The sequence below is a fragment of the Athene cunicularia genome (assembly GCF_003259725.1).
Source record: "Athene cunicularia isolate RWA chromosome 5 unlocalized genomic scaffold, athCun1 chr5_part1, whole genome shotgun sequence".
NCBI lineage: Eukaryota > Metazoa > Chordata > Aves > Strigiformes > Strigidae > Athene > Athene cunicularia.
The window spans coordinates 35,484,487-35,497,643 of NW_020799101.1; the positions used below are offsets into that span (position 1 = coordinate 35,484,487).

At 36.4% G+C, this 13,157-nt stretch overlaps 1 protein-coding gene across 5 annotated transcripts in view; it reads right to left on the minus strand.

The window, feature by feature from the left end:
* Nucleotides 1–13,157, minus strand: part of FSIP1 (fibrous sheath interacting protein 1) — an 84,273-nt gene extending 71,116 nt beyond the window's left edge. The window contains exons 1-7 of one of the 5 annotated variants that reach the window (XM_026849600.1): nt 12,831–13,157; nt 11,568–11,699; nt 10,089–10,227; nt 9,027–9,125; nt 7,479–7,651; nt 6,441–6,525; nt 2,949–3,047 (exon numbers count right to left, since the gene is read on the minus strand). In XM_026849600.1, coding sequence (XP_026705401.1) covers nt 2,949–3,047; nt 6,441–6,525; nt 7,479–7,651; nt 9,027–9,125; nt 10,089–10,227; nt 11,568–11,693 — 721 coding nt within the window. In that variant the 5' untranslated portion in view covers nt 11,694–11,699; nt 12,831–13,157. Of the gene's footprint in view, nt 1–2,948; nt 3,048–6,440; nt 6,526–7,478; nt 7,652–9,026; nt 9,126–10,088; nt 10,228–11,567; nt 11,700–12,284; nt 12,452–12,748 lie in introns of those variants that run through there. The other 4 variants (XM_026849597.1, XM_026849598.1, XM_026849599.1 and 1 more) reach the window with 4 other exon arrangements.

Consider the following 13,157-nt stretch of genomic DNA (forward strand, 5'->3'; position numbering starts at 1 on the left):
CTTTTCTGATTCAATGAGAGCGGTAATAAAAGCAATCCCATTTAAATCTTTAACAAACATGTAAAGTGGATAACTTTTTATTGCCATTTTCATTATCTATATAAACTATATTGTTATATTTAAAACATAACTATTGTCAAAATCTAATTTCATTTTTAAGCTTTTATTATATGAGATCAATGTTGAGAAGGCTAAAATACTTTTAGACTTCTGACCTCAAAAATGTTAAACATGGCGGCTTTAAAAGCCACGGCATTCCTTCGAACCCTATCATTGTTTCAGTATTATCATCAGTATAAAACCAGACAATAATTTTTTTGAAAACCACAGAACTATTTGGAGACATATCAAGTACATTTTTTAAAATAAAACAGCTGAAGAACAGATGATATAGTTGATATTATTATAACACAGCTTATAAAACAAATTTTGTTTAAAAAGAAAACTCATCATAGAGATGTAAAGCTATTAAACAGCCACATGATATTCTGACAACATTACACGTATGTTTTTTTCATCAGTGAGTTTCTACCCATCGTACTAAAATAGGCATAAATTCTGTTTTTCAGAGACTTTTACCAGTTTTAAAACAGCAATTCCTTTATGAACACCAAATCTTTAACACATTAAATAACAAGTCTAAGCAAATAAAACCAACTTCTAAGTCTCAAAAATTACTTCAAAAGTAGGCATGGTAGTTTTTGGTTTTTTGGAAAGCAGAGATTTGAAAAATGGGTGGGGTATTTGCCTACCAAGAAAAATAAAATTTAAAGTGTTAGATAATAGAAGATAGACTATGGAAGTTTACATGGAAGTGACTCTTTTTTCCCAGTGAGTAGATTGAAAGCAACATCCCAAAGATATTAAATAAATTTCCTGTATCCTTTCACACACTATGGACAAAAACTGTGTAACATTCTCACCAATCAGACTTACTCTCAAATTGCAGGTAAATTATGTTGGATCTGACCAAGAAAACCCTGTCACAGTTCAAATGCACAACCCTCTACTGAAAGCATCCCAAACTATATTTAACATTACCAAGTAACATCTTGAATCCATCAAGGAACTGGATCATCTAAGAATCTACCAATCAATACAAACATGACAAGTTGTATCTTGAAATGAGCAAAACACACCAAACACCAACATAACATGGAACTTATATCAAACATTACTTTTAAGCTAGATCTTTCTCAAACTGTAAAATAATCATGTTTGAGAGGGAGCTACCATACAGAACATCTCAAAACATTCCAGTAAAGCAAGGACAGATACAGATCACTGGGACAAAGAATACACTGAAGACTGCCACGGGTAAGTAAAAGAGAGACTGCAGCTCAACAAAGTTTGCATATGCATTTTGGTAGATTTGGTACAAATTTCAAAGATTTGAAACAAATCTTGATGAGACTGCTAAAGTAATATTATAAAACTAATACATATATTCTTCTTCACAAGTTAAGCTCTTCTTGTTCAGGGTATATCTTTACAACAACTGTTACACAGAAATCCAAAAGCAACCAAAACGGGGAGTCTTAGCTATTCGGAAACCATATCAAAAGCCTCCAGCAGAAATACTAAAAGTAATTTATTGCTCATAAATTTTATGGGATCTCTATTTCACGTATTCACAAACTAGAAGGATGTAGAACATCTCAGAATAGCATGAGCAACAGCAACTCCCAACCACACCTGGGCTGGGAGTTTCAGAAGCTATTGCTGTCCTGAATACTGGGTAATGAAACCTGCCATTGCTATGTAAGGATGCTCCAGCACAACTCAGAAATTGTGAAGGTGGAAGCTGAGGGTCTAGCTTCATTTTAAGGGAGGAATGAAGACACATAGTAGGAAGACAGAGAAACCAAAAGCACAGCACTGATCCAACCCAGTGTGAAGAAACATTTAATAACAAGAAGTTAAGGCCAGATACTGGTAGACTAGGACAAGTGATAAAACGATAAGGGAGCTGAGGTCTAGGTTTAAAAATTAAAACATAGAGTCACATTCTAACAAGTGCAGATTCTGCTCCTATCAGTGGTTTAACCTTAAGGAACACTCATGTATTATGTCCTTGTCATGTTAGGAGTCACCAGGAAGACAGATTCCTTCTGTTTACATAGAATGGTAGATGACAAAGAAATAAACAATTGCAGCTGATAGCAATGGCAGCTGAAGCTATTCTTCTCATGTCACAACACATGTGAGAAGTTACTCAACCACACAAATTTGAATTTCAAATAGGGAGGGAACAGAGGCACAAAAGCACAATTCCATTTATTTTGAAGTGTTGGACACACTACACTACTACCAGCATTTAAAACCTCTATACAGTGCATGTAAACAAATGATGTCTAAAAGAATCAGCACAGATGTTTGGGATTTGCCAGAAAGTACTTGATCCATAAAAGCAATGCATCCTTTACAATAATCAGCATAACAAAATATAAAATGAGTTGTCTGAAGATTTAGGTTTGTCACATCTATACAATTTCTCCTGAAGACCAAAAAAATGACAGAAACTATACAGCACCACTCTTCATTTTTACATGGTTTCTTGAATATAAGCCTATTAATGAAAGTTACAATACAGTAGAATAATAGCAAAGATGTTTTTAAAGAATTTCCACGAAGAACCAATGATACATTTTACAGCAAATCAGTTACACCTCATCATTTTGCAATGAAAGGAAAAAAAAAAAGTTTTATAAACCCGAAAGTACAAATTTTCTTAGCATGTTGAGTGAAATGTTTTAGGTAAGTCACAAAAAAATTATTCTCTTTTATCATTTGTAAAAAATTAGTAACTGTTGCCATTCCAGTAAGCAACCTTGCTTCTTCTGATTTCATTGGTCTAGCCACAAATGCCAAGTCTTCATTACCCACCCATTGAACATGTTCATTTTGCCATATCTAGAAATACAAACTGTATCATTAATGAAGCCTACCATGATTAGGTTGGGTTTTAGAGCAATCATAATCTTCTGGATTAATTTGTGTGTGAAATACTGAAGTACCTATTTCATCTTCTTTAGCATGGGAGGGATCTGCAAGGAATTTTTTCAGTAAAATTTAACTGAAATGTATTTAAAGAAGATCTAGTTTCACATGTATCGTACTATAAGACCTCACACATGGAAGTTAAAGAAATTTAGTTGGATAAATTACATGGCCACCATATTTCTCAATAAATAAAGAAGGAGGAAAAGTGTAAGGTGTGTCTCATGAATAATTATGCTGGTTCATATGGCTGGTTTTGTTTTTAACAACTACTGCCCATACAGGACAAGTTATTACATTCTAGAAGACACAGCCCAAGGCCCTAAATTTCAAATGCCTCTCCAGACACCACGTGATGAGTCATCTAGAACTCTCAATGAAAATAAAGTATCCACGTCTCCCCAGCTGGTGTCTGCCTGTGCATGAATTATTAGACTTTCAAGTGGCTTAGGTCAAGGGCATAGAAAAAAAGGGTTCAAAGATCCTAGCATGCAAGAGTTGTTTCAGTTACTCAAAGAAAAATATTCCATCACAGTATTGACATATATCAACTAGAAGTATAAGTTACAGCACTAACTTGCAGTCTATACATGCAGCACTTACAAAAAAAGGACTTGTACTGCAAAGAACCATATATATCACATATGAAAAATGTGTTTTTCACAATGAAAAAGAAAAAAAAAAACAACATCCTGTAATAATGATGTTTAATGGACTTAACTGAAAGTATGATTTTGTTACACAGAGCACAGGGATTGAATTTAAGGCTGTTTAATAATTTCTGATTTATATTTCTTCCACGAGTGTGTTAGAGGGGTTTTTCGTGTTTGAGAGGCTAGGACACATAATTTATTAATAATTTTGTACCTGGAACTTATGTTTGATTTCACAGCCGTATTAAAAGCTAAAATTAAATAGCTCCACTATATAATTTCTTCAGTAAAGCTCCTTATTACATTCAAGCTCTGAAAAGCAAAATATATGAATTGCATTCCATTCAAGTATCAACTAGGGCAACTATCAGGACATGAATTTAAATAAATAAATAAGACCTAAAAATAAGGCACTAGCATGTCACAGAAAACCCAAGATAAAGATCAAGCTGGAGGAAAAATATAAATCTAAACTATGCAGGGTTTTGCCCATAGAATACACCAGAACTCATATGATGTATGTGATCTCTACAGCAAGGAGTTACCTCTGAAATAGAAGAGGAGTTGTAGCGTGCAGTTCATTAACAACCATACAGTCTTATTTGCTTCCTCGTTTTTTACTATACCCTGACATCTACTGGAGACTTTTCAAATATCACCTGTATCAAAATCTGTGTTCTTCCCCTAACAACCCAATCTTTAGCATAGAAATAAAAGCAGGTTACCTTGTAATAGTAAGTTTTTAACCACACACACTGCTACCATTATTATGCACGTACTTCCAACATTCAAGCTGAGATTTTTGCTCAGCAATAACCAGAGTTCAAATTTTCGTTCTCTCCCCAAGAAAAGACAGGATACATCACAATTCTGTTTCCTTTCAACCAAGGTATACAGATGAAGGACAGGATGCAAATGTGCTTATGATTGACACATCTGTGAGAACTCCAGCACCGAGACTGAGTACTGAGACAGCAAATTTGTTAAAATCACTCTTGAGCAGTTTTGACATGGCATATTGAAAAATTCAGTCTGGTTTTGTTCCCCCTGCCCCTCCCAATAGAGACATTGTGAGCAGAATGCCTACAGTTTGTTCCAGCATCTCTCCCAGTAAGAGTCTAGCTACAGAAAGAAAAATAACGTTTTAAAATACCCAGATTTTCTTTTTCCAGGTCCCTGCAAGGGCCCACAGCCTCTGTGCATTCCTGAAGAAAACTACCAATACTTCAGAACATGCTTCATCTACTTGCTTTAGAACTCCAACTGTGTCCTTCTGACTCGGTAGAGAAAACACTTCTAAATAGTTTTTAAATTTTTCTTTCCATATTCTAACTGTAGCTTTACATTATTGGTATTCACTGTAATTTTGATCATAGTCTTTTCTTGTTATGTATCACGTCCTGCATTTCTTTGTATCATGTGTTTACCTTTAAAGAACTCAGTCTTACATTAGTCATTTGTCTACTTCTAATGCAGCTATAGAATTTGGTGTTTTAAATGTTAACTTAAATATACTAAAAGACTAAAATTCAAACATTTATTCTTATCGGTGTGTTCATTTCTACTTTGAACATTTTTGACTTCATTGTCATATGATGATGAAAGTCAGAAATTATCTTGTCAGACTTTGGTTTTTTCTCCCTAGGCATAGTTTGCTGGCATATCTGTAACATAGTTTCACTGTTTAAAATTTCCATCTAGCCTGCATATTCTTCCCTAGAATTCTCAGGAAAAAAAGCAGATTAAAAAAAATCAGTTCATGTTTAATATTCATGACTTTTCATGAGCTTAGAATCATACTCTATATTATTTGGTGATCCCTTTTACTGAAATTCTCTCTCACATTCAGAATCTTAAATTTTTTTAGAAGTGAATTAAATGTTACATAATCAGTATCAAATTTCATGTAAATGACCCATACTCCCTTTTGGACTAAGTTCCAAGACATGGGCTGTGCATAAATCTTCCTGTATTGCTTTCCAACACATAACTCGGTACCAAAATTTGGTCCCACTGCTTTGGTTCTTCTGTTAACAATTCATAAAAAGGTTCAGGATTTCCCTCCCTGGGGACCTGTCATATTGTGAGATCCTTACCATGGCACTGCCATTGCTTCCTTCTCACTCTCTCCCCCACTCCCACATGAAAACTTTCTCCAAGATACGTGTGTGGCAGTGCTCACATCCCTAGGGCTTCTAAGTAATATTTTTAGGCCTAGTATTTTTTTAACTGCCTGCCCTTTCTACAGCAAGTACTCCAGACTGGCAAACTCTCCAAGATCACCAGTAACCACACACCAGTAACTTTGTGTTTTGTTTGTTTACCAAAGTGATTTTGAATTCCTTGCTTATTGCCCAGATAACCCAAAATGATAAAGACATCCAAGTTTTTCAGCAGGATTCCACTCTGCTTTCCCTGTACCTGCTATCATTACTTTGACAGTGTTATCAGTCATGCATCCTTTCTGAAATCATCTGTGTTTGCCATCGAAAAAAAATGCAATCTCTACTTATCCTGAATTTCTACGCTTCTAGAGTAGCTAGTTCTTTGAAAAAGTGAAGTTTCTATAAACAAAATTAATGTTAAAGTACAACTTCTACATTTGTGATAATGCAAAAATTGTTTCCGTTGATTTTTCAAATATTCCCTTGATGTACTTTTACATGAAAATATTATTTTATTGTATAGGTTTGAATGCTTTATTTTTACAGTATCCATCAAAAATATGAATATTAATCAAAATACAGGATAATTATATCAGAGTATTTACTTCTCTTTCTTACTTACCAGCTGTATCCTGCCATGATGAGATCAAAGCTAAAAAAAGGTTTGTGTTTTCTATCTCCTCATGGCTTCCAGTGGTTCTGATAGACTAGTCAAAAGAAATAAAGCACAAATATACAGATAAAGGCATATATATGCTTTAAAGGAAATACTATTTGCTTTAAAGTAAATACTCTACAGCAAAATATTGTTGTCTGCTTATCAGGTCTAATGAACTTCAGACCCTGTGAGAAATTCCTTGTTCAGTGGCAGCATTTACTTAGAGCTTTATTTTCTTCTTGAGCTATCTGATCATCTCCTAAAGTTATGATAAAGGCATGGTGGAACTTTAAAGCCTCTGTTATGTATTGTCTCTTACATGAAGGCACATTTCACAAGACAAAAAAGTTCTGTAATGTATATATGGCTCTGAATCCAAACCCACTGAAATTAGGAGATGCAGTCAAACCAGCTGCAATCATGTCTTTTCAGCAACTGACATTTGTATTCCTGTAAATTGCACAATACTTAAGCTCAGAGGTAATACTAACTCTCATGCTTCAAGGCTTAAAGTGACATTTAACTATTGGAGACCACCACAGGAATAACGTGAAGGAATTTGTTCTTCAGCATTCTTATACCTTCTTCAGGGGGCATCTCTAATTTCCTCAGTCATAGACAGTATGAAATAAATGGGCTTAAGAACAGTCACGCTAGAGCAAAATAAAGGCTTTTAGGTCTGGGTTCACAGACATTAGCTCTTGCCACGCTTTATCATAACTGTAAGTAGCGAGCTCAAGCATAAAACTATGCTAGTAAACCACACCTAGGCAGCTGTGTATTTGGCTATTGGTCGTATCGATTTCTAAGGACGATGGCCTTCTTTCAAAGCCTGTCTAGCCAATAGATATTAAAAATCTATTCAAAGTTACTTTTTAAGATCCATTTCTTTAATCAGCCAACTGTGAGTTATTTAATAAAACACATCTGTGAAATAATTTTGTAAGACAGTAGTCCAAGATATACTATTTACAAAATAGGCAGAACATATTTTCCTCTAACCTGAAGCTCTTCCCAGAGCTTTGCCCTCATTTCTTCACCTTGCTTTTTAATTGCTTTCTCCTTAAAACGTTGTTGTGCCAGTATTGTGTCAAGTTTATTCATTTTCTTTATAGCTGCTTCAATCTGAGGATCTACATCTGTTTCTTCGGAATATTCCAAATTGGAAGAGTTTGCTGTAGAATACATTTAAAGTTAGCTTGAAGCATTTCAAGCTAAAAAAAAAAACCAAACTAAAAAGCAGTACAAGTAATTTGATAACCACCATAGACAAGAGGATAATTATTCTCAAGCGTGTTCATTTCTAAACCTGTTTGTAGGAGGAAAAAATATAAAAGTCTTTGTAACAGAATGCTGAATCGAACTCTGAGCTGTAGCAGTTGGATATGGGGGTGTGGGGGAAGATGACCCCCCCATTTTGGGCAAGTGATTAAATTCAAATTTATAATGGAAGTTTGACAAATCTCCACAGTATCAGCAAAAATCACAGTCAAAATAAGCTTAAAAATAAAAAAATAATTTCTTCAGCCTGACTAGGATACATGCTGAAATGTAATTCATAGAACTGAGTAATTCTGGGGTTAAGGGAGACTCTAATATCTCTACTTCTAAATGTTATAGAATTTTCAGTCTTGACTTATCTCAGCCAAACTAGATTCTGATACTGGTTCTAGAAAAATGTTGTTCTGAAAAACAGGAATGGTGAAATATTATGGTAACTACCGTTACTTAATTAAAATAGATTTCTGTATTGTCTCTATTTTTCCTAAACATGCAGATTACCATTTTTGTTCACTTTTAGCTCTTCCCCTTCATGCTCTGCCCTCTTTTGTGGTTAAATTTAGCTTCCGTAGCAAGAGTAGAGGACACACTTGTAGCACTGTCCCTATCCCACAGACTTGCAAGTTTCGGTGTCCTGCAATACTTTTTCATTTTTTAATCTTTTGAGGTCAAATGCTTTGCACACCCATTGATCCCAAGCATTTACTGTCATGCATTAGTCTACTTTATGCCATAAAAATTGCTGAATGATACAACAAGGGAAGAGCTATAAAAATCTGAGCTCCAGGGAAGCCCCAAGGAGAGAAGATAAGAGCATTTATTTCAACTGGCCTGAACCCAACAGATGGATTTGAACTTAAAACTACTGAGTGAAGCTTTGAAGTTGAGTTCTATCCAACTTCTGATCTGAAGAAATGATTATGATGTCAGATCAGCACTGTGGCACTAGATAGAATCGCCACTGGATTCTGCATTATGAGATTGACCGAACCCATGTAAAACTCAAATAATATCATATCACTAAAGAAAATTAATATCCTTTAATAAAATAATCTTTAAATAAATAATTCATCCAACACCCTTTGAATATCACAATGCATATACATTTTCAATTTGTAATATTTCTTTATAATGATATCATACAATATACACCCAAATACACTATGGTCCCAAACTCTCCTAGAAGCACTAACAAGAAAAGGGGAAAAAAAAAGTTTTATTGCACTAGTCACTGGTTATATTGCACTGGTCACACCTGAAAAGTAATACCTGCTTTTGCATCACTTGGTTCTCCCTTGGAAGATTCACACAATTTCAAAGCCTGTGTTTCAGTGCTATCACTTCCAGAATCCGAATTCGAGAGACATCCTGAAAAACACAGGAAAAACCCTTTCACAATAAAAGAGATGTGAAATAAACTTTTAAAGATACTGTTTGAGATGTTAACAATTAAGAGACTAAAATACATTTTTTGTCAGTTAGGGATCACCACGGATACTCTGCAGTGGATTATTGTTTAAAAAATGGTATCTACTAGTACACCAGGACTCATGTTAAACAGAGAAGCAAGAATCAAGGGATTTCTTTTGACCCCAATTCTGTCACAAAATTTTTTCTTAAACTTGAAGAAGGGATCCAAACTTTCTGCTTCACATACTGGCCTTTGCTTCTCTATTTTTAAATATTCCGAAGTTCTAGAAAGTTAATTTATTACCATATATAGAATGCCAAAAGAATGACATCTAAAGCATTTCTCTATAAGTGCTTTCATTAAAATGAGATATTGCATATTTATATTTAAAGTATGTAACTAGTGTTAGCATTGCTCAGTTGTTAAATACTATAACAAAATTTCCAATTTTTTGGACTGGTGGAGCATTAATAGGAAAAAAAGTTTCTATGAAATGATCATGGTCTTTGTGAAAAAAAACACCTTACCGAAAACACTTTCTAACATGGTTCCATGGAACACATGCAGATGGCTTCTCCTGATCTTTTAAGGCCATCACCAAGGTGCAGGTCACAGCTTAAATGCCACAAGACATACATGCTGTAGTGGTAATGACAGTAATAACATATTTCTTTCAAAGATGCATTCAAAATAGTAAAGAGAAGGGACAGTAAAGAGAAGGGATAGTATGAATTTTGACACCTCCTTCTCTTCTAGAATTTTACCTATTTGCATCCTCTTTTCCCTCCACCAGTAGAATTTCACCCAAACTATACAAGCATGGTATTTGGTCTAGTCACAACACAAGACAGTGTTCATCATGCTCACACCTGAAAACTCATTGGGATTCAGTATACACTTCTGAAGAAAGAAGGTCTTACTCTCCACTGTGGTTTGCTGATCTGATCTTATGTCCTTGACATCAGATTTCTCTCTGTCATCATCTTTGTCTTCTTCTGCACAGCAGTCTTCTAGACTGCCTCTTTGATGACCACCAGCCAAACTGACAGGTGAATCAACCTATGAAATGCAAATTAATTACTTCATAAAAATAGAAATCTTAGGGAGGAAGCAAAAGATACTCATACTAATCACAAAGGCTAACAAAAATTCGGTACAAGACTGCAGAGTACTTCTTAACTAGAAGAACCATTTTCAGATCTGAAACAGAGTTCTGTTTCTTAGGCATCGCTTTGATTCTCAAGGTTATCATTCCACTGACTGCCAGATTTAGGATTGCCAGGATAGGAAATGATTCCAAAGGTTTATGCCATTTCTGCTGCAGCAGAGGGTACAGCCAACCAGTTAAAGAGTCTGTGTGCACAACAGCCTCATTTATTTCCTGACAGTTCCTCTGGGTGCTCTGGTAGCATCCCAATCTCTTGCTCATACTATGGAGTTTTGTATAGTCTTTGAAGGCTGAAAATCTTATGCTTAATTCATCACTTTCAAGAGATTACAATTTTCATGCAATAGCCTATGATGTTTAGGTCAGAACCTGGATTCAGAGAGATCTGATATTAACCTTTACTCCCAACTGTGAACCTTAAAAATGTATTTTTAATACTTCTGTGAAGCCTCTAGGTATGATCTCATTCTACAGACAGGTGAACAGAGATACAATACAATTGGACTAATCTAAGTAAATCAATCTAAATATCTAATCCCCAAATCCTTTTTTTGTACCTCCGAACAACCATATCACATAACCCATTCCCAAAATTAAGTTAATCCCCGATAATTTTCTCAGAGGATGGATGGATGAACACCTACTTCCAACAGACTTTGCTTGAATCCCTGAAGCCGACATATTTCTTGGAATACTACAAAAATTTTTTTAAAATTGATTCAAACATATCAAACATTCAAACATTTTTGTAGTCAAAAATTTAACTTGTGAGGTTTGCTCAAATGTTTTTTAATAAGCAAAAAAATTTTTATTCCAACTTAAAATCACAACTGGAATGGAGGTAAAATTTTGCACGTACTGGTTCATGCACCAGTCTATAGCTGTGTATCTACACATCACTGCCAGAAGTTCAAATGTTTTTCCTTAAAATATAATTTATTTAATAATCCGATTAAATATAAAGAGGAAGACAACCAAGTTTTCCAAGCTGTAGTGCTGAATAGCCTTTTCTAAGGCAAATATAGAAGAGATTTTCAGAAAAATGAAATTAAGCATCATTCCATGTATGCATAAGAAGCAGCCCACATTCATGAACTTTCACATAATGCCCCAGCACACCTGCAGAGCCCAGAAATGTATGTGAAGCTAAAAAAGCAGAATCTTATTTCCTTGTCAATCTACTAAGAATTAGGCATAATTTCCCTAACCCACTGAAAGTGAAAAGAATTACCTTTGACAAACATGGCTCTGGTGTTAATAACTCCATAGATGTATTTAAAGATCTACAGCTAAGATGAGCTCTTGAGCTAGATGCAGGCCTTGAAATTTTATCCAAGCTCCCCCTTGTAATATCCATTGTCACCTAAAATTGGAAAATTTGAGAAACAGAAACAACCTTCCAAACTATCAATTTCATAATAAAGCAACAAAGGAACACAAGCCCAGTAATATTTCAGATGTAGATTAAACAAGTTTCAAATCCCTTCTAGCAATTCAATCTTCAGACATCTTTCTAATACAGACTAGTTTGACACTCAGGTATACACTTTTAAATATATGAACAAATATATATTTATACCATCAAGCCAACCCCAATATTCAGATGTGCTTAGTGTCAAAAAACCTTTGAATGGCTTAAATCTTAAAAGTAATCTCACAACAAAGGAAATGTCATGGCTTTTTTTTTTTCCTTTTTTTAAAAACATGGGACTAGCAAAGTTAGCATCAACAAAAGAATGAGGGTATTTTATAGACATCTTGAACCTATCAAATAAGGCAGCCAAAAGCTTTTTATATTCAGTAGTTCTAAAGAGAGGGAGTTCCCAGATGCAAACAAATTACACTCCCAGTCCCAACGCAATTTTGAGCTTAAACAACAGAAGTGCATGGTTCTCTGCGAAAACTGCGTGAATTCACAGGAATTGGCTGGGTATGTGAATTCACGCACCAGTAATTTTCCGAAGACCCACATGTATATGTTTCAGCACAAGAAACAAGGCAGAGTCACGTATACAGGTCCATACCATGACACAGTATAAAGAAGTGGGCAGAGAAGAACAAGAGTAGTTTATCTTCGTTCATTCATTTCAGCTCATAACTGTCACCCACTGAAGAGGCCCCTTCACACCACTGACCACCTGCACCAGGACCGATCCGATGCCCGTAGTGGCATCCCGGAGCGGCCGGCGAGGGCCAGCCCGGAAAGCCTCCGGCGATCCCTGGCCATCTCTAGGCGCTCGCTACCGGCGGCTGTTCCCCAACGTGTGAGGCCTTTTTAAAAGAATTTCTTTCATTTTCCCGGGGCGGGTGTTGAGGCAAGTGCAAAAGACCCAAAATAACACAAACGAAGAAGCCGAAGATAAGCAACAGTTGAGACACAAGGGACTCCAGAACAAAAAAAAATAAACATACAAACGAACAAAACATAACCTCCCGGGAGGTTCCAGCAGGCAGGAAGCCCTTTCCCATGACCGCAGGAGCCGCAAGACCCCACCGCGGGAGGGCGGCAGCGCAGCCGTTCCCATGGCGACCGACTCACCGAACGCTCGCGAGCAGTGCAGAACGCCGCCTGTAATTGGGGCGGTACCGCCGCCGGGCGGGGTGATGGTGGCGGGGCTGTTCTTCGCCTGGTCCCAGGGATGAACACACGACCGAGCTTTCACTTGCTCACGGGGCCCGAGCCTCCGCGAGTCCCCCGGAGGGCCGTCTCCTCCGTCCTGGCGGAGGGAAGCTGCATGGAGAGCGTCCTTGTCCTCCTTCCCCCCCGGACAGCTGCGCTGTGCCGGGCCCGTTGCCGTGGCGGCGGGATGGCGGCGCCGCT